The 20,626-nt window shown below is 51.0% G+C and overlaps 1 protein-coding gene across 7 annotated transcripts in view; it reads left to right on the forward strand.

The window, feature by feature from the left end:
* The window catches only part of IGF2BP2 (insulin like growth factor 2 mRNA binding protein 2), a 176,343-nt gene extending 157,231 nt beyond the window's left edge, over positions 1-19,112 (forward strand). For 4 of the 7 annotated variants that reach the window (XM_032298361.1, XM_032298354.1, XM_032298357.1 and 1 more), the window contains 6 exons: positions 1,714-1,782; positions 2,723-2,839; positions 8,912-8,986; positions 12,395-12,526; positions 15,469-15,582; positions 17,270-19,112. In XM_032298361.1, the coding sequence (XP_032154252.1) occupies positions 1,714-1,782; positions 2,723-2,839; positions 8,912-8,986; positions 12,395-12,526; positions 15,469-15,582; positions 17,270-17,362 (600 nt within the window). In that variant the 3' untranslated portion in view covers positions 17,363-19,112. The remainder of the gene's footprint in view (positions 1-1,713; positions 1,783-2,722; positions 2,840-8,911; positions 8,987-12,394; positions 12,527-15,468; positions 15,583-17,269) is intronic. The other 3 variants (XM_032298358.1, XM_032298355.1, XM_032298359.1) reach the window with 3 other exon arrangements.
* Positions 19,113-20,626: the final 1,514 nt, after the last annotated feature.

The raw sequence follows: 20,626 nt of genomic DNA on the forward strand, positions 1-20,626 counted from the left end.
TTCCGCTGACTCAGGTCAGCGTTCTGCCTGTAAGAATATATCCGGTTGGGCGCGGTGGCTCACGCCTGTAATTCCAGCACTTTGGGAAGCTGAGGCGGGTGGATCCCTTGAGGTCAGGAGTTTGAGACCAGCCTGATGAATGTGGTGAAGCCCTGTCTCTACTAAAAATACAAAATTAGCTGAGCTTGGTGGTACATGCCTGTAATCCCAGCTACTTGGGAGGCTGAGGCAGGAGAATCACTTGAACCTGGGAGGTGGAGGATGGAGTGAGCCGACGTAATGCCATTGCACTCCAGTCTGGTCAGTAAGAGCAAAACTCCATCTCAAAAGGAAAAAAGTAGAATATATCAAATGAGACATAGTTCCGTCTCATAGGACTCTTACTAGGATTAAAAGAGTTTATGAATAGACACAAAATATCTATGTTAGTATCTAATGCACAGTAGCTCTTCAGTAAAAAGCAGCTACTTGGACGGGCATGGTGGCTCACACCTTTAATCCTAGCATTTTGGGAGGCTCAGGCAGGTGGATTGCCTGAGATCAGGAGTTCAAGACAAGCCTGGCCAACATGGTGAAACCCCATCTTGACTAAAAATACAAAAAAGTAGCCAGGCGTGGTGGCAGGTGCCTGTAATCCCAGCTGCTTGGGAGGCTGAGGCAGGAGAATTGCTTGAACCCAGGGAGCGGAGGTTGGAGTGAGCTGAGATCACACCACTTTGCTCCAGCCTGGGCAAAAGAGCAAAACTCTGTGTACCCCCCCCCCCCGCGCCAAAAATAAACAACAGCTACTTTCTAAATTTCTATTTTCTTAATAGCTCTATTTTTTTCTGTCCATATCTGCCCTCCTGTTTCCTACTTCTCCCTCTTCACATTCATTTTTTTTCTCTCCTCTCAGGCTCTCTCTTCCCCGCCTCCTGCCTGCCCCATGGAGACGTGGTCTTGTTCTGTCACCCAGGCATGGCACCAGTGCAGTGGTGTAATCATAGCTCACTGCAGCCTCAAAATTCCCAGGCTCGCGTGATCCTCCCACCTCAGCCTCCTGAGTAGCTCGGACCAGAGTGCACACTACTGCACCCAGCTAATTTTTTCTGGAGATGGGGTCTCTCTATGTTGCCCAGGCTAGTCTGAAATTCCCAGACTCAAGTGATCCTTCCATTTCAGATGTCCAAAGTTCAGTCTCCTTTTAAATTTCTCCCTTCTCAGGATTCTTTCCAGTCCTCCTGGAATTCTCTGATGGAGCTGACTGATCTATCTCCCCAGGAACACATTTGCTTGTTCTGAATAACTCTGGGGTATTGTCCAGCACACACTGTTCTTTTGAATCTACGACTCATCATTCCCCAGAAAATGGAAGGCACTGGCCCCGCCTCTCCACCAGGGGGCATGGGTGCAAGTGTCAGTGGGTGTGTATGTGTGAGTGCGTTCACACGCATGGTATGTTCCTAGGAAGCCTCAAGCATGACTCAGCTTAGAGATGATGAACATTTAGCCCAGAGAGCCTCGGCAACTGGGGGACACCTTGCCACACGTTCCGTGGTCTGAGTGGGAAAAGTGGAGCAGAGATCTGAAGCGCAGAGGGACAGGCGTGTAGACACGACAGTGGAGCCGGCTGATGGCACGGAGAGCTGTGTTGCATGTGGGAGATGATGCCTCCCTGAGGATGGTGATGGTCCCTGAGGGCACCTGCCCACTGACCGTTTCTCTCATGCGCAGACCCACTCCGGATACTTCTCCAGCCTATACCCCCATCACCAGTTTGGGCCGTTCCCGTATCATCACTCTGTAAGTGCCTCCCAGTTCAGCCGCGTCTGCCGCTTTTCCCTCTCCCGGGGCTGGGCCCGCTCGGCCCTTGATGGGCTGGCCAGTGAACATTCACAGTGCAGCTTCTGTCTCCTGTGGCTCTGGGTTGTCCTGGGAGTGACGCCCCTCAAAGCATGAGCATGCCAAACTGCCCAGCACCCGGGCGTCCCTGAGGTTCTTCAGAGGCGGGTGCCCTTCCTGCTGCACAGCCCTGCGGATGCTCATGCACCTTCCAGGTGGCAGGAACTGCTGTGGACGAGCGAGCAGGAGGCCGGATGAGGAGGCGCTGTTGGCCCCGAAGAGCAGAGTTTCCAAAGCTCTTTGAACAAAGTCTAGCAAATCAGGTCACGCCATTCACACAGACCCCACTTGCAAGGAACCCTGGCAGCCTTGCCCAAGAGCCTCTACCTTTTGTCACGGGGTCCCAGGAGGGGTGGTGCACCCCATCAGTCTGGGCTGTCACCATGCAGCCAGCTCAGGGCAGGTTTTCTTGTGAAATGCTTCGCTGGCTACCAGATGGGCGGGGCACTTGTGCATTCCCTCTTACAGATGCCTTGGGGGCCGTCCTCAGCCATGTGTGTTTCCTAGCTGCTTTGATTTCTTGGAAGACACAGGAGAGATACAGATCACATTTGTATAAGACAAAACCTGTGAACAGGCAGCTCTTAGAATCCAACAAACTGAGATGCTTGAGAGGAGCATACCCTTGATTGTCACCAGCGCTGCCTGTGCTCAGGTTCCTTCCTCAGGCTTCACACACGCAGAGCCAGCCGTAGGCCGCAGAAGGATCCCGTCCACCGTTTTGGCCATTTCCTTGGGTGGTGGGGCCTTCCCACCGTGGGGTTCATGGTAAGGCGCTTGGCACCTGGGAGGAGAAAGCCCAGTTAGAATGATGTCTTCTTTCTTGTCTTGCCCTCCCAAGTATCCAGAACAGGAGATTGTGAATCTCTTCATCCCCACCCAGGCTGTGGGTGCCATCATCGGGAAGAAGGGGGCACACATCAAGCAGCTGGCGAGATTCGCCGGAGCCTCCATCAAGGTGAGGCTGCTCCCAACAGCCCTTGCGGCACTTTCTCCGCCTGCCCTCGCCCCGCGCCCCTTGTTCCTTCTCAGTCCCAGGCCCCGCCGCACCACGCAGGGTCAGAATCCCACAGCACCTGGGACAGTTGCCTGCAGGACTATTCCCATCTGCTCTCATCTCTCCTTTTATTCCTGTACTGTTCAGCTAACCACTGAGCTAGGAAAAAAGTCTTCGTAGCAAACCACACAGCCCAGTCCTTTTTGGCTCGTCACTGTTGTCCTCAAGAAGATTAAGCAAAGAAAGGCTGAGGGTTTTCCCAGGCTGAGGGAAGGGGCCGCAGTGGAGTGATAATTTAGCAGATGTCCAGGTAACCTGCTGTCATTAGGCTCCGCTTCACAAGCCCTGAACTTTGAGAAAATAGTATGGATAAAACACTCTTTGAAAAGCAAAGATTAAAATCGGCTGGGTGCGGTGTCTCACACCTGTATTCCCAGCACTTTGGGAGGCTGAGGCAGGTGGATCATGAGGTCAGGAGTTCAAGACCAGCCTAGCCAACATGGTGAAACCCCGTCTCTACTAAAAATACAAAAAATTAGCCGGGCGTGGTGGTGTGCGCCTGTAATCCCAGCTACTCTGGAGGCTGAGTCAGGAGAATCGCTTGAACCCAGGAGGCGGAGATTGTGGTGCGCAGAGATCACGCCACTGCCCTCCAGCCTGGGCAACAAGAGTGAAACTCTGTCTCAGGGAAAAAAAAAAAAAGAAAAGGATAAAGCAAAGAAAGGCTGAGGATTTTCCCAAGCACCGGAGTGATAGCTTAGCAGGTGTCCGCGTACGATGCTTTAATTAGTCTCCACAGCCCTGAACTTGGAGAAAATAGTATGAATGAGAACCTCCTTGAAAAGCAAAGATAGAATCATAAACAAAAGCCGATGCTCCACCCCGACTTGCAGCCTGGCCTGAGCAGAGAGGCTCAGGAACGGAGGCCCCGACTTCCGGGAAGGCTGCCGCCGCAGGCCCACATCCTGCCTCCTTGAGCACAGTGTGGAGAATCGCCGGAGAAGCTGAAAGGGGAGGATTATTTGCCCCTGGGCCTGCTCCAAGCCCAGCTATCGGCTCTGACTCACGGGCAGAATGCCGAGCACGTCCCAGGCCTCACGCAGCACTTTGGAAAACAGAGTTTTTGTTGTTACGCAAAATAATTTGCTACCATGGGACAACCCGGAATTCCAAATGAGAAGTCCCATGACTGGGAGAGAAAGAATGCTTATACTTTCTCCCAAGAAGAGCTGGAATTTCTCCCACAGCAAGTGTGATGGAGAAAAAACAAACCCAAACATTCTGAGCAGTACAGTAAAAGGATCGCACTGAGGCCATCACATACACGTCCATGTTTTAAAGACAGGGTCTCACGCTGTCGCCCAAGCTGGAGTGCAGGGCGCATCTCGGCTCACCGCAGCCTCCACCTCCCGAGTAGCTGGGTGCACACCACCACACCCAGCTAATTTTTGTATTTTTTATAGAGATGGGGTTTCTCTTTGTTGTCCAGGCTGGTCTCAAACTCCTGACCTCAAATGATCCATCCTCCCAAAGTGCTGGGATACAGGCGTAAGCCACCGCACCCAGTCAGCCGTCTGGGAATTCCATTTTGGTGAATCATTTTCCCTCTCAGGCCTCATTTATTTCACTTGCAGAGTGGACAGACAGGATGAGAGCCCTGAGGTGTGGGGGCCCTTGTGCCTAGCAGGCCTGCTGCAGGTGAGACCCCAGCCTGGGCACTGATAGGCCGGTGCTGGGCCCGCCCCGGAGGGTGGGCTGAGCCAGGTGTGGAAGACCCCCCGGCTGGCTGCAGCTGTTGGGCCTTGCCCAGCTTTCAGTCCTGCAGTCTGAGATGCCAGGCAGCAGAAAAGACAATTTCAACTAAAAGGGACTTGAGAGATCATCTCATCAAAGCCCTCTGTCGTTCAGCAGGGAGAAGTGAGGCTGAGAGTGCAGGGACATGGGCAAGGCACACGTGTGGCAGGGCTGGCTTTGAGATAGCAACTCTGCTGACTCCTGGGACATCGAGCCCCTCCTGAGGCTCCCCGCCACAGTACCTCCTCGTTTACTATTGCCCATGAGGAACTGGGTTCTGGGGAGTTTTCATTGACTTGTCCAAGGCCACAAACCTGAAGAATGCGAGAGCCAAGATTTGCCCAGATTATCCTATTTCTGCTCCAGTGTGTTTTTCCACCGTTGCAACCTAAGTGTGATGCCAGAATCATTCCCAGCAGGGCCTGTAGGAAAATAAGAGACACAGAGAGATCAATCCCGTGGGCTGCATCCCACAGTCCCATGTCCCAGAGGGTCACTGTGCTCCTGCCGTTTGTGATGGGCAAAGACAGCAGTGCTGCATCAGGAGGGCAGAAAAGGCCCTACAGCGTAGGAAGGGCCAGACAGTGATTTTTATGCTGGACCAACAACCTCCAGCAACCCTCTACTTCCCCAGCTCCTGCCTCTCTCCATAGCATAAATCAGGGAGGCCAAGTATTTGTGAAGGAAATTTCCAGATTTTTAAAAGCAATCACCTGGGTGCGGAGGCTCATGCCTGTAATCCCAGCACTTAGGGAGGCCGAGGCGGGTGGATCACCTGAGGTCAGGAGTTGGAGACGAGACTAGGCAACATGGTGAATCCCCATCTCTACAAAAATATAAAAATTTAGCCGGGCATGATGGTGAGTGCCTATAATCTCAGCTACTTGGGGGGGCTGAGGCGGGAGAATTGCTTGAAACCGGGAGGTAGAGGTTGCAGTGAGCCAAGATCATGCCACTGCACTCCAGCCTTGGTGACAGGGTGAGACTCTGTCTCAAAAAAAAATGAAAATAAAAAAGAAAATCAATCTGGTTTTTGCTAGATTCCCTTTGTCTCAGCAGGTACCTGAAAGCATCTGTCTCTAAAGCAAGACTCGAGACCCCACCCTCGGTTCTATTTCACCAGTCTTTGGGGGGGCCACAATGGGGCACATTTGATGCTGCTGGGCAGGGAGAGCCTCACACTCATCCATGGAGCAGAGTGCCCAGAGGAGGTGGGCTGGGCTAAGATCTGGGTGATGCATTCCAGGAGGTGCTGTGGTTGCCGGTGAGAGCTGAGCTCCATCACCTGCCTTTCCTGTAGACCGCCTGGGCAGCAGGCTTCCAAATGCTGCACATACTTCAGCCAGCCAGTGACGCCTAGTTCCAGATCCTTACCCCAGCCCCACTCGCCCTGTAATCTTGGCAGTTATCTTTGGGTCCCATTTGCTTCAGGCATAAGATGGGGTCCTCATTCCTGCCCCTTCAGAGGGAGTGTGCCCATGGGATGACATTCCAAAACTGCAGAAGTGCACGAGTAGCCCTCTAACTTTTGGTCTAGGCTGGTGAATGCTGGGCAGTAGAGCCAGTGGGGGTTTCTTTCGGAATCTGAGCGGAGCGGCCATAGGTTACTAGGAAGCGGACGGTGACGGCAGAACTGATTTGGTCCGCGTTAATCATGAATCAGCCATTCACGCTTCTCAGTTTGGGTGGTGGTGGGAGCTGGGAACCATGCAGCCCTGATCAGCTCTCTCTCATTTTCTCTGAGATAAGGATCAGGTTTAATGCCAGGTATGGATCTCGAAGTAGAATCAAAGGCTCCTGCCAAAAGTCTCAATGGTCAGGCTCTATGTGACCTGCCAGAGGCTGTCAGACCCCTGGACACACTCAGATCTGCGTTTTTTGGCCAGGGCCCTGCCAGGAAATGGCTGCCTGCAGCAAAGGAAGTCCCCCATGAAGCTCAGCTGTCACCTGAGTCTCACATTTATCCTCATGTGTCCAAGTAATCAAGGACAGAGGACTTTCACAGATCCCATGAAGGGGTCCCTCCTTCCAGAGCAGGACAGGGGTCTGAGCATGTCTTGGCCATGTATTCACAATAAAGCTGGGCAGCCACCCTGGACGCTGAGGCCCATGGATGGAAGCTGGCTGTTAGCACACACTGAGAGGAAACGAAATTGAACCCTCTGGAGGTGGAGGTCTTCTTGAAGGAGCCCGAGTGACTCAGTGGTCCAGGGGCAATCCGTGCACAAATGCCACACGAAGGGTGAACCCCATCTCACCAAACATATCTCTTTCTTAAGACTCAGTCTCAGGAATGGCGGGTCCCTTGAACTCTGCTTTGGTTTTGCCTTAGAACATGATGGCCCCGTCACTGACCATGTTTTTTGTTTCGTGTTTGCACTTAGCTTAGACCTGCATCTGTGGCCAGCCTGGGGCAGGTGTGTAAGACATTATGAGATGCGTCTGTGTCCTGACCTCGCCCTTGGCTCATCCTTACATCCCTAACTGCCTGGTGGGCACTCATTTTACTTTTTTTTTTTTTTTTTAAGACAGAGTCTCTCTCTGTTGCCCAGGCTGGAGTGCAGTGGCTCCATCTCGGGTCACTGTAACCTCTGCCTTCCAGGTTCAAGTGATTCTCCTCCCTCAGCCTCCCAAGTACCTGGGACTACAGGCACCCGCCACCATACCTGGCTAGTTTTTGTATTTTTAGTAGAGATGGGGTTTCACCAGATTGGCCAACTTGGTCTCGAACTCCTGACCTCAGGTGATCCATCTGTCTCGGCCTCCCAGAGTGCTGGGATTACAGGCATGAGCCACTGGACCCAGCCTCGTTTTACTTTTAAGGACATTTAATTTTGCCAAACTGTGTTAATAAGTTTCAATTTTGTATTTGTTTTTAGCTAAAGTTGTTTTGAATAAAGCAGGGTATGTAGAAACAAAACTATAACAAGGATCTCTCTAACAAAAATGCCTGCTCAGCCCACGTTTGAGTCGTGTTACAAAAGAACCTGAACTCACAGAAACGGAGAAGCAGGTTGAGCACAGTGGCTCACACTGGTAATCCCAGCACTTTAGGAGGCCAAGGTGGGCGGGTCACTTGAGCTCTTCTTTGGAGGACTTTGAGACCAATTTGGCCAACATGATGAAACCCTGTCTCTACTAAAAATGCAAAAATTAGCCGGATGTGGTGACGGATGCCTGTAGTCCCAGCTACTCCGAAGGCTGAGGCAGAAGAATTGCTTGAACCTGGGAAGGGAGGTTGCAGTGAGCTGAGACCGCACCTCTGCACTCTAGCCTGGCAACAGAGCAAGACTCAGTCTCGGAAAAAAAAGAGAGACTTGGAGCTTGCTGGGCCCAGACCCCATGTTTCACAGATGAGGGGATGGAGGCACAGAAGGGGAGGGATCTGTAGAGCCAGGCCTGGAACCAAGGTGCCGCCATTCTTGCTTGCTGCTGTTTTACTTACGGCCCATTTGCTGTGGAGGAAGCGGTCCTGACCACACCTACTCTAATTCAATTGTCACTTGCAGCCAACTACCCCCAAGAGCTGAGAGTTAGAACCAGGGTTACCTTTGCTGCAAGCTCGCTCAATTTCACACCGCGGTGGCCCTGCCCTTCCTTCCCTTTGGGCCCTAGGTGGGTCGGCAGAGCCCACACGTCTCTCTTCCAAGAGCATTTGACTTCCTGGCTGTTTCCTAAAACTTGGCTCAGTGAGAGGAGGCACTGTTAGTGCTTGGGGCAGGGACAGGCAGTCACTGCTGGCCTGTGTCTGACTCTCCTGGATGGCCAAAGACCCCCCCTTTTTTTTTTTTTTTTTTTTTGAGATGGAGTCTTGCACTGTCTCCGCCTCCCAGGTTCACACAGTTCTCTTGCCTCAGCCTCCTGAGTAGCTGGGATTATAGGTGTGTACCACCACGCCCAGCTAATGCTTTGTATTTTTAGTAGAGACGGGGTTTTACTATGTTGGTCAGACTGGTCTCAAACTTCTGACCTCATGATCTGTCTGTCTCAGCCTCTCAAAGTGCTGGGATTACAGGCATGAGCCATCGTGCTGGCCAAAGACCCAAATTTGATACTGAGCATTACAGCTGTGACTTCCTAAGACCAGGGTGGAGACCGCCTGGCGTCAGGCAGAGCCAGGTGTAATGGCAGAAGCAAGACCGGAATCTCCTGCCGCTGTGCTTGCCATCCACATAGAAGAGAAAGAGGCGCTGGGGAATGTAGCCGAGTGTCAGCATTTTCCTCTCCCATGAACCACAGATCGCCCCTGCAGAAGGCCCAGACGTCAGCGAAAGGATGGTCATCATCACTGGGCCGCCAGAAGCCCAGTTCAAGGTTAGTGCCAAGGGCCACCTCAGCCCTGCAGGTTCTGGGCACTGAGCAGCCGCCTCAGAGGCACACTCAAGGCTCTTCTTTGGAAACCCTGCCTCTGTTTCCCTTCCTGCCGCTGCTCACCGGGCACAGGCTCACCCAGTCGTCCCCACCTCCATCCACCCTGCTCCATCTACATGTTCACCCTCTGCTGGGAAGCCCTTTCCCCTACCTCCCATGGAAAAGTCTGTTGGCTCCTAGTTCGAGAGCAGTACCTCCTCTGGCATTTCTGACCCCTTAGCTCTGGTTTTGAAGATGGGTGTCTCCGACTCATTTAGTCATTTCTACCCTTAGGCTACGGAGTACTAACACAGGTGTGAGGGCAAACAACATGGTTTGTTGGAAGTTCTTCAGTGAGGTGTGTTTTGCTTTGCTTTGTTTTTGCCTTCTTTTCTCCCCTAGATAAAGAATAGCTTGAGCTTTCTGAAAGTTATAAACATATTTATTTAGAAAAGTACAGTCCTTATTATTAGAAATATTTATTACGTCTGTAATCCCAGCACTTTGAGAGGCTGAGGTGGGTGGATCACCTTGAGGTCAGGAGTTTGAGACCAGCTTGGCCAGCATGGCGAAACCCCATCTCTACTAAAATTACAAAAATTAGCTAGGTGTGGTGGCACATGCCTGTAATCCCAACTACTAGGGGGGCCAAGGCAGGAGGATTGCTTGAACCTGGGAGGCAGAAGTTGCAATGATCCGAGATCGTGCCACTGCCCTCCAGCCTGGGCAACAGAATGAAACTCCATCTCAAAAAAAAAGAAAGGAAAATAAAGTTAAGCTGAAAAGAGGAAAATCACCCATGTGGAACCAACTCAAAAGCAGCAGCGTAAGCCAGGTGCAGTCGGCAGTGGCAATGCTCCTGTAGTTCTGGCTGCTCAGGAGGCAGAGGCAGGAGGATCCCTTGAGCCCAGGATTTTGAAAACAGCCTGGGCAACATAGCAAGACCTCATCTCTAACCACAAGGAAAAATAAAAAACAGTAACCCTTCAACTCGATACTGGACACCATGTGGAATATCCATTTAACAGAATAGTACTCAGCCACAGAAAGGAATGAAGTGCTGACGCATGGTGAGACATGTGAACATCATGCTAAGTAAAAAGTCAGATGCCAAAAGCCCCTTGTAGGCCAGGTGTGGAGGCTCGTGCCTGTAATCCCAACACTTGGCCAAGGCAGGAGGGCTGCTTGAGCCCAGGAGTTTGAGGCCAGCCTGGGCAACACAGCAAGACCCCCATCTCTACCAAAACAATTGCTAAAAGTAGCTGGGTGTGGTAGCATGCACCTGTAGTCCCAGCTGCTTGGGAGGCTGAGGCAGGAGGATCACTTGAAGATCACAAGAAGCCTTGAAGGTCAAGGCTGCAATGAGCTGTGATCACGCCACTGCACTGTAGCCTCAGTGACAGGGCAAGACTGTCTCAAAATAAATAAAAGCCATATATGAAACGATTTTATTTATATGAAATGTCCAAAATAGGCCAGTCCATAGAGACAGAAAGTGGGCAGGGTGCGGCGGCTCACGCCTGTAACCCCAGCACTTTGGGAGGCTGAGACGGGTGGATCACATGAGGCCAGGAGTTCAAGACCAGCCTGACCAACATGGAGAAACCCATCTCTGCTAAAAATATGAAAAATTAACTGGGCGTGGTGGCACATGCCTGTAATCCCAGCTACTTAGGAGGCTGAGGCAGGAGAATGGCTTGAACCTGGGAGACGGAGGTTGCAGTGAGCCCAGTCTGGGCAATAAGAGCGAAACTGTCAAAAAAAAAAAAAAAAAAAAAGACAAAGTAGATTGGTAGTTGCCAGAGAATAGGAGGAGTTGGAACTAACTGGTGATAGGTATGAGGTTTTTATGTGGGGAAGTGGTATAAAAATGTCTGAATAGATGATGATGATGATTATACAACATACTGACCACAAAAGTGTATACTTTATTATTTTTTTTTGAGACGGAGTCTCCCCCTATCGCCCAGGCTGGAGTGCAGTGGTGCAATCTCGGCTCACTGCAACCACCATCTCCCAGGTTCAAGTGATTGTCGTACCTCGGCCTCCCAGGTAGCTGGAATTACAGGCACATGCCACCATGCCTGGCTAATTTTTGTATTTTTAGTAGAGATAGGGTTTCACCACAGTGACCAGGCTGGTCTTGAACTCCTGGCCTCAAGCGATCTGCCCACCTCGGCCTCCCAAAGTGCTAGGATTAGAGTTGTGAGCCACCGTGCCTGGCCTGAAGTGTATACTTTAAAATCCTGACTTTCAGATTATGTAAATTATATCTCAGTATTTTAAGGAAAAAAAAAAAAAAAAAACATTAAAAGCTGTGGTTCTTTTTCACTTAAAAAAAAAAAAAAGAACAGTATTCTTCGCTCCTCTGGCTTTGGAGTTAGACATCAAAAAGATCATGCTGAATGTAGTGGCTCACACCTGTAATCCCAGCATTTAGGGAGGCCAAGGTGGGATGATCACTTGGGGCCAGGAGTTCAAGACCAACCTGAGCAACATAGTGAGGCCTCATTTCTAAAAAAAAGAAGTCTGGGCGAGGTGGCTCACGCCTGTAATCCCAGCAGTTTGGGAGGCCAAATCAGGCAGATCATGAGGTCAGGAGTTCAAGACCAGCCTAGCCAACATGGTGAAACCTTGTCTCAACTAAAAAATATAAAAATTAGCCAGGCATTGTGGTGGGTGCCTGTAGTCCCAGCTATTCAGGAGGTTGAGGCAGGAGAATCGCTTGAACCTGGGAGGCAGAGGTTGCAGTCAGCCGAGACCGTGCCATTGCACTCCAGCCTAGGTGACAGAGCAAGGAAAAAAAAAAAAAAAGAAAACATGAGCTGTGATTGTGCTACTGCACTCCAGGCTAGGCACAGAGCAGGACCCTGTTCTCCATAAAAAAATTGTTCTAATTTAAAAAAAAGCAACATCAGGCTCCTCAAATCCCATTACCACCTCTATTGCCTCCATCCTTCAATAACCAGCGGTGTGACCCTATGATGATGGGAGTGAAGAATCCCCTGAAAAAATTCAGTCAGGCAAACATTTATAGGTGATGATGTGGAAATAAGACATAGCGTTCCATCCCTCACCCATCCGGTTAACCCTGACACACAAAAAGCTTCCTAGAGGAGGCAGTCCTGTGAAAACCACCAAAACATGAATGCCCATCACAGTTTTCCAAGTGCAGCCATTGGATGTGGCAGGAGTAGCGCCTCCCAGGGCTGTGAGAGAGCTGAGGCTGGGGCGCACAGCTTCCTGTGTGTCCCGGGGAGCATGGGAGTGGGGGTGACCCATTGTCTGGACTCTCCAATGCCCTTAGCAGCACGGATGAAGTGGCTGGCTGCTGACTGGCCGAGAGTCATTAGTCATGTCTTGCTCTCTCAGGCCCAGGGTCGGATCTTTGGGAAACTGAAAGAAGAAAACTTCTTTAACCCCAAGGAAGAAGTGAAGCTGGAGGCCCATATCAGAGTGCCCTCTTCCACAGCTGGCCGGGTGATTGGCAAAGGTGGCAAGACCGTAAGTGTGCTTCCGGCTCGCTTCATCACCTGGGTCAGATTCCCCGCCCGGGCCTTGCCTGAATTCCTCAGACTCCCCTTGGTGCCTTCTCTCCCGATGAACAGTCAGGGTCTTTGGCAGACAAACTAAGGCTCTCCTGGCATCTGAGCCCTTTGAGGCATGAGGATCCCAAGGACAAAAATGTCATCAGCTTCACTGTAGAACTTAGGGCCCCCATCCAGAGTGCTAGAAGCCCAGCACCAAAAGCACCGCGTTCCTGTGCCCAGTAATACCCATCTTGGCTCCATGGTAAATGAAGGTCTCCACTGCCCTTTAGACCCACACAGAGCAGCCATTAAAATAGGAAAAATGAAGGCTGGGCACAGTGGCTGATGCCTATAATTCCAGCACTTTGGGAGGCCGAGGTGGGTGAAACACCCGAGGTCAGGAGTTCGAGACCAGCCTGACCAACATGGAGAAACCCTGTCTGTTAAAAAAAAAATAGGAAAAATGGGGGCCAGGTACAGCGGCTCATGCCTGTAATTCCAGCACTTTGGGGAGGCCAAGGTGGGCAGATCACAAGGTCAGCAGTTTGAGACCTGGCCAATATGGTGAAACCCAATCTCTACTTAAAAAAAATCAGCCGGGCATGGTGGCAGGCGCCTGTAATCCCAGCTACTCAGGAGGCTGAGGCAGGAGAATTGCTTGAACCTGGGAGGTGGAGGTTGCAGTGAGCTGAGATGGTGCCACTGCACCACTGCGCCCGGGGTAACACAGAAAGCCGCCGTCCCAAAAAAAAAAAAAAAAAAAAAAAAAAAAGGAGTCCCACAGAGAGATGTGCTACCCACTTGGCAGCTACCCCACTTGGCAGACCACTGCCTTTCCTGAATTTCACTCAGGCCCACGCCCTGCGCTCTCTCCCGACGCCCGGCCCTCCTGACAGATGCCTCCAGTCCCTGACTCTCCCTCCTGCAGGCTCCATCTTCTGGCTGTTTCCCAAACGTGGCTATAGGGGAGCTAGTTTAGCAGTGGGATGGTGAGCAAGAGGGACATCTTTTTTTTTAAAGAAAGATCACCTACATTTTCTACTGGAAGGTGGCAGTAACAAACGCAGTGGAGTTTGACAGGTGCCAGGGCATTAACTCTGAGGCCTGTCGGAACGAGCAGCCGGTCTGAAGACCCAGGTGTGTTCTGGAACGTGACTTACTGGCCTGGGTGGGCAGATGAGCTCTGAGCAGTTCAGCGGAACCTAGCACAGGTTGCTCGCAGGGTGGCAGTGTTGGGTGGCAGGAACCTGTGGGCTCTCTCCAGTGCTGAGTGTGTGCGCGTGTGTGTGTGTATGATTTGCTGTTTTTGTAAAGTGTTTTTTTTTTTTTTTTTTTTTTTTTAAGACAGAGTTTCGCTCTTGTCACCCAGGCTGGAGTGCAATGGCATGATCTCTGCTCACTGCAGCCTCCACCTCTGGGGTTCAAGTGATTCTCCTGCCTCAGCCTCCCAAGTAGCTGGGACCACAGGCACCCACCACCACGCTTGGCTAATTTTTTGTATTTTTAGTAGAGACAGCGTTTTACCATGTTTTTCAGGATGATCTCGAGCTCCCGACCTCAGGTGATCCTCGTTGGCCTCCCAAAGTGCTGGAATTACAGGCATGAGCCACCATGCCCAGCTGTAAAGCTCTTTATATAGAAACCCTTAAACAGAATTCAAAACCAAGTTCTAGCTATAATGAGTCAGCTTTATACCAAAGAATAAAATGGTGTGGAATCAGATGATTCCCTGTCTGCGGAATGCAGTCAGGCTCCCAGGGCGCACCCTGCGCTTTAGGCAGAGCGGGGATGTAGGCAGCAAAGAAAGCAGATGGATCAGCAGGGAGTGGAAGCCCGAGCCCCGGGTGTCCCGTTTGGCTATGTCAGAGCCAGTCACTGAATTCTCTTCTCCTAAAGCACATGCTGAACCTGCCTCTGAGCTGGGCCTCATACCAGAGGCCAGAAGATGGGGTCTGAGCCTGCGGGAAGTGTGTGTTCCTGTTGGGAAGCAGGTGCAGTGAGGCAGCAGGGAGCAGAAACAGTGCAGGCCGGGGCTGGAGACATGAGGAGCTTAGCATGGACTGGAGGCTTCATGGGGGTGGCCTGGAATGGGATCCAGTGGCAGGGAGCGAGGACAGCAATCCAAGGGCAGGAACAGCATGAGCAAGACTTGGTGGCAGGAGTGAAAACGAGGAGGGAACAGCAGGGCAGATTTGCAGGGAAAGTTAACGGAGAGGAGGTTTGGTCTCGTGGTCAGCACCCAGGAGAGCATGTCCAGGAGGAATAATCTTATGGGCTGGGGTGAGGAGTGGGGGGTTATTGGAAAGCCTGGGTCTCTGTGAGCATGTGCAGGCCGCATTGATGGGAACTCCAGAAGAAGAGAATTCAGCTGGGCGCGATGGCTCACGCTTGTAATCCCAGCACTTCGGGAGGCTGAAGTGGGCAGATCACAAGGTCAGGAGTTTGAGACCAGTCTGGCCAATATTGGTGAAACTCCATCTCTACTAAAAATACAAAAGTTAGCCAGGCGTGGTGCCAGGTGACTGTAGTACCAGCTACTTAGGAGGCTGAGGCGGGAGAATTGCTTGAACCCGGGAGGAGGAGGTTGCAGTGAGTGGAGATGGTGCCACTGCACTCCAGCCTGGGCGACAGAGCAAGACTCCGTCTCAAAAAATAAAAGAGAATTCAGCCTCAGAAGTAGCCCCAGGGGTCCATGGCTGGACTCCCTCTCCCTGTCATTGAGCCTCTCAGGGCCCAACCAACATGGCCCCATGTTCCCAGGGGCAGGGAAGCCCCCAGGAGTGTCCTAGATAAAAGGAAAGGAGAGCAGAGCCCAGCCTCCTCCTTCCCCCACTCCACCCCTTCCACTCCCTCCTGAGCCCACCTCACTGATGCGGAGAGAACCTCTCCACCCCATGGCCTTTTCTCCCTTCACAGGTGAATGAATTGCAGAACTTAACCAGTGCAGAAGTCATCGTGCCTCGTGACCAAACGCCAGATGAAAACGAGGAAGTGATCGTCAGAATTATCGGGCACTTCTTTGCTAGCCAGGTACTGTGCTGAGGGCCCCATCTCTCCTGCAAGTCTCTCTTCAGTTCTCTGCTAAGCTACTGGTGGCCTGCCAGGTGGCCACAGACCCTGAGCGCCAATCCCCCACAACATGGAACCTCTCCCTGGTTCTTCCTGGCTCTTCAGGGACGGCCCCCAGAGCAGGGGACATTGTTCACTCTTCTCTCCACTGTCATCCCTGAGGTGTGCTAGGTGCTTGAGGAAGAGCAGAGTTAAGCCCTTAAGCAAAGCCAAGCAGGTTCCAAGCCAGTTCCAAGCTCACTGCAACGCTTAAGGGCATGGTCTCGGCATCCTCAGCCTCCCCGCTGGAAGCCAGGCAAGCCCACCCTCTGGATTCCATCCCCAGAGCCTGAGCACTCACTGTGAAAGGTTACATGCTCATGGCAAGAGCCTTGTTTCTCATTTCTCTCTCCTCTTCCTCCTCCTCCTGTCTCACCACAACCCACCCTATCAAAACACCGCACCTCGGCCGGGCGCGGTGGCTCAAGCCTGTAATCCCAGCACTTTGGGAGGCCAAGGCGGGTGGATCATGAGGTCAAGAGATCGAGACCATCCTGGTCAACGTGGAGAAACCCCGTCTCTACTAAAAATACAAAAAATTAGCTGGGCATGGTGGTGCGTGCCTGTAATCCCAGCTACTCAGGAGGCTGAGGCAGGAGAATTGCCTGAACCCGGGAGGCGGAGGTTGCGGTGAGCCGAGATCGCGCCATTGCACTCCAGCCTGGGTAACATGAGTTAAACTCCGTTTCAAAAAAAAAGACACCGCACCTCCACACAGCTGCTTCTCTTTTGCTGGGAAAGGCCAGCGCCTCAGCGTCATTTGGTCTCTTTCTCTTTGATGCTTTTGTAAATTGAGTTTTGGGAGAGGGCATTCCTGGTCTTTGTTCTAAGCCAGTGAAGACAAACAGTATACTTGGCATAAGCAGACGCCGAAGTTTGTCTAAGCTGTCAGCCTGCCCTTCCAATGCCTGTGCCTGTGCCCAGAGAACTGATCGTCCAGGGAAGGGCACCTGTCACACTCTAGACCCCCCAACCCCCAACCCACCATCCCCACACACACACCCAGTGCCCTTCAAAATTCTCACTTGGGTCTTGTGCAGTCAGAGTCCTGGCCACGCCCCTCTCTGCTGTCTCCCAGCTCAGCTCCTCATGTTCTGGAAACATGTCCACTTCCTACAGGAGTTGAATTTGCAGGGAGCTCCCACAGGGACAGTGCTGGGCTGGGTGAGGAGACAGGTTCATGTGTGTGCTCCAGCTGTTGAGGGTAGAGTGTCTGGGCTCAGTTCCTCCCTCCCTCCCCTGCCCGTCACACTGCTGCCCTCTGAGCCGCTCTAGAACGGGGGCAGGGCAGGAGCAGCAGGGGAGCCCAGGTGTAGCATCTGACTCGCACAGCCCCCTGTGGCTGGCTCCCTGCTTCTGTTTCCTGGCCTGTCTGTGCAGCAGTGAACTGGAAGCTGCCAGAGTTCCATCCCCTTACCCTGGGCCTTGGGGAGGGAGTGTGGGGGGACCTCTGCCACTTACTTCCAGGCAGAATAAGGGCGGAGGTAGCTGATGCTTGGCTGAGCATACCACGCTTCTTCCCCAAGCCCCAGCGCCTCCCCTGCTGTTTGTCCTCAGAACTGGGTTCCTTTTTTCCCTGTCCTCTCCTCCCTTCTCTCCCTTGCTGCAGACTGCACAGCGCAAGATCAGGGAAATTGTACAACAGGTGAAGCAGCAGGAGCAGAAATACCCTCAGGGAGTCGCCTCACAGCGCAGCAAGTGAGGCTCCCACAGGCACCAGCAAAACAACGGATGAATGTAGCCCTTCCAACACCTGACAGAATGAGACCAAACACAGCCAGCCAGATCGGGAGCAAACCAAAGACCATCTGAGGAATGAGAAGTCTGCGGAGGCGGCCAGGACTCTGCAGAGGCCCCGAGCATCCCAGGGGCCGAGGAGGGGTGGGGAAGGTCAGCCAGGCTGGCCAGAACCACCGGCCCCGCCTCCTGCCCCCAGGGCTTCTGCAGGTTCAGCCATCCACTTCACCATCCACTCGGATCTCTCCTTCACTCCCACGACGCTATCCCTTTTAGTTGAACTAACATAGGTGAACATGTTCAAAGCCAAGCAAAATGCACACCGTTTTTTGTGGCAAATCGTCTCTGTACATGTGTGTACATATTAGAAGGGGAAGATGTTAAGATACGTGGCTTGTGGGTTACATGGGGTGCCTGCCGCGGTAATATATTTTAGAAATAATATATCAAATAACTCAACTAACTCCAATTTTTAATCAATTATTAATTTTTTTTTCCTTTTTAAAGAGAAAGCAGGCTTTTCTAGACTTTAAAGAATAAAGTCTTTCTTTGGGAGGTCTCACGGTGTAGAGAGGATCTTCGAGGCCAGCTACACAAAATTCACCCAGAGGGAAATCTGGTCGGAAGGACACTCACCGCAGTTCTGGATCACCTGTGTATGTCAACAGAAGGGATACCGTCTCCTTGAAGAGGAAACTCTGTCACTCCTCATCCCTGTCTAGCTCATACACCCATTTCTCTTTGCTTCACAGGTTTTAAACTGGTTTTTTGCATACTGCTATGTAATTCTCTGTCTCTCTCTGTTTATCTCTCCCTTCCCTCCCCGCCCCTTCTCATCCTTGTCCATTCTTTTGAATTCCCTCATCCCTCCATCTCAATCCTGTATCTATGCACCTCCCCCCCCAGGCAAAGCAGTGCTCTGAGTATCACATCACACACAAGGAACAAAAGCGAAACACACAAACCAGCCTCAACTACACTTGGTTACTCAAAAGAACAAGAGTCAATGGTACTTGTCTTAGCGTTTTGGAAGAGGAAAACGGGAACCCATCAAACCGACCCATCAACCAAACAAAGAAAAAAATTCCGCAATGAAAGAATGTATTTTGTCTTTTTGCATTTTGGTGTATAAGCCATCAATATTTAGCAAAATGATTTCTTTCTTTAAAAAAAAAAATGTGGAGGAAAAGTAGAAATTTACACGAGGTTGTTGGCCCAGGGCGTTAAATTTACAGATTTTTTTAACGAGAAAAACACACAGAAAAAGCTACCTCAGGTGTTTTTTACCTCAGCACCTTGCTCTTGTGTTTCCCTTAGAGATTTTGTAAAACTGATAGTTGGAGCATTTTTTTATTTTTTTAATAAAAATGAGTTGGAAAAAAAATAAGAAATCAACTGCCAGCCTGGAGAAGGTGACAGGCCAAGTGTGCAACAGCTGCTCTGAAGTCTTCCGCTAGCCAAGAACCTAGATGGCCTTCTTTTGGACAAACCTTGAAAATGTTTATTTTAGAAAAAAATGACAAAGAAAAACAGAGAGAGAGAATATTGGAGATGTCCTGAATTTTAATAGGGTATGCGCCATTAGGGCTTTTTGCGCTAAAGGATGAACATGTACTGGTTTATGTGAACAAGCCATTTTACCACCAGACTGCAATGCCAGTTTCCTCTACTGCAAACAGTGTTCTGTGACAAAAAAAAAAAAAAAAAAAAAAAGAAAAAAAAAGAAAAAAAAGAAATATATCCAGCTAACAAGATCCTGGTGTCTTGGTGTTTTGTTTTACTAAGTATTGCCTCCTCCCAGGTGCCAGCTGAGTCCTAGCTCCGAGGGGCCTGGGGAGATGGGCGGCGGAGATGGCCATGATCTGCACAGCTCCACTGAGGAAGCTGGTTTGGCCCAGGAAAGTCTTTGGGAGAAGCCAAACTACATCAGTGGGCCAACTGTGGTGCCCAGACCGGTAGCATCAGTTACCGCCTGGGAACCTGTTAGGAATGTAGATTCTTGGGGTCCACCTTGAATCAGAAATCCTGGGGGTTTGAGGCCCAGCAACCTTTTCAGCAAGGCCTCCAGGTGATTGCTGTGCACAGTGAAGTCTGAGGACTGCAGAGCTAGAGGGCTGGATGACTGCGTGTCGAGCTAGGGAAGACCAGTCCGTCCTTACGGAACTTCAGGCCTGGCTGGGCAAAGCTGCTTTCTACGTGGAGGAGGGGGAGGACAAGGTGCCCGACAGTTCCGGGGAAGAAGTACTTCTGCCCCCACGGGAGGCTTGCTTTTAAGTACAGGCGTACCTCGGGGACATTGCAGGGTCAAGTTCCAGACCGCCTCGGGAAAGCGAACTTGGCAATAAAATGAGTCATACACGTTTTAGTGTCGCACTGCCTATGAGTAACATTTACACTGTAGTCCATTGAGAGTGCAATCAGTGTACGTATCTTGATCAAAAATACCTGATTGCTAAATGCCAACTATCATCTGAGCCTTAGACAAGGCATCATCTTTCGGCTAGTGAAGAGTTTGGCTTCCATGTTGATGCTGCTGACTGAGGAGGAGGATGGTTGCTGAAGGTAGGGTGGCTGTGGCAGTTTCGCTTGAAGACAATGAAGTTTGCCACACCGATTTTCACAAAATATTCTTCCGTAGCTGGGGTGCTGTTTGATGTAGCACTGTATCCCCCGTAGAGCTGCTTCCAGAACTGGAGTCAGTTCTCTGAAACCCTGTTGCTGCTGCATCAACTAAGTTTCTGTAATATACTAAAACCTTCCTTGTCCTTCACAGTGTTCACAGCATCTTTATCTCAAGAAACCACTTTGCTCATCCATAAGAAGCAACTCCCCCCATCTGTTAGCTTGGTCATGAGATTGTACAGTTCGATCACCTCTTCAGGCTCCACTTCTAGCCCTCTTGCTGTTTTTACCACATCTGCAGTTACCTCCTCCCCTGCAGTCTGGAACCCCTCAGTATCATCTGTGAGGGTTGGAACCAACTTCTTCCAAACTCCTGTTAGTGTTGGGATTTTTTACTTCCATGAATCACAAATGTTCCTAATGCCATGGAGAACGGTGAATCCTTTCCAGCTTTTCAGTTTACCATGACTTTGGCCAGATCCATCAGAACAATCATTAGCCTTCTGAAATGGATTTTTTTTTTAATGGAGCCTCACTGTGTCACCCAGGCTTTGTTTGAGTAGATGTAGCATCATTCTTAAGGGCCCTAGGATTTTTAGAATGGTAA

The sequence above is a fragment of the Sapajus apella genome, unplaced genomic scaffold (genome assembly GCF_009761245.1).
Source record: "Sapajus apella isolate SASKATOON/1434 unplaced genomic scaffold, GSC_monkey_1.0 scaffold38, whole genome shotgun sequence".
Lineage (NCBI taxonomy): Eukaryota > Metazoa > Chordata > Mammalia > Primates > Cebidae > Sapajus > Sapajus apella.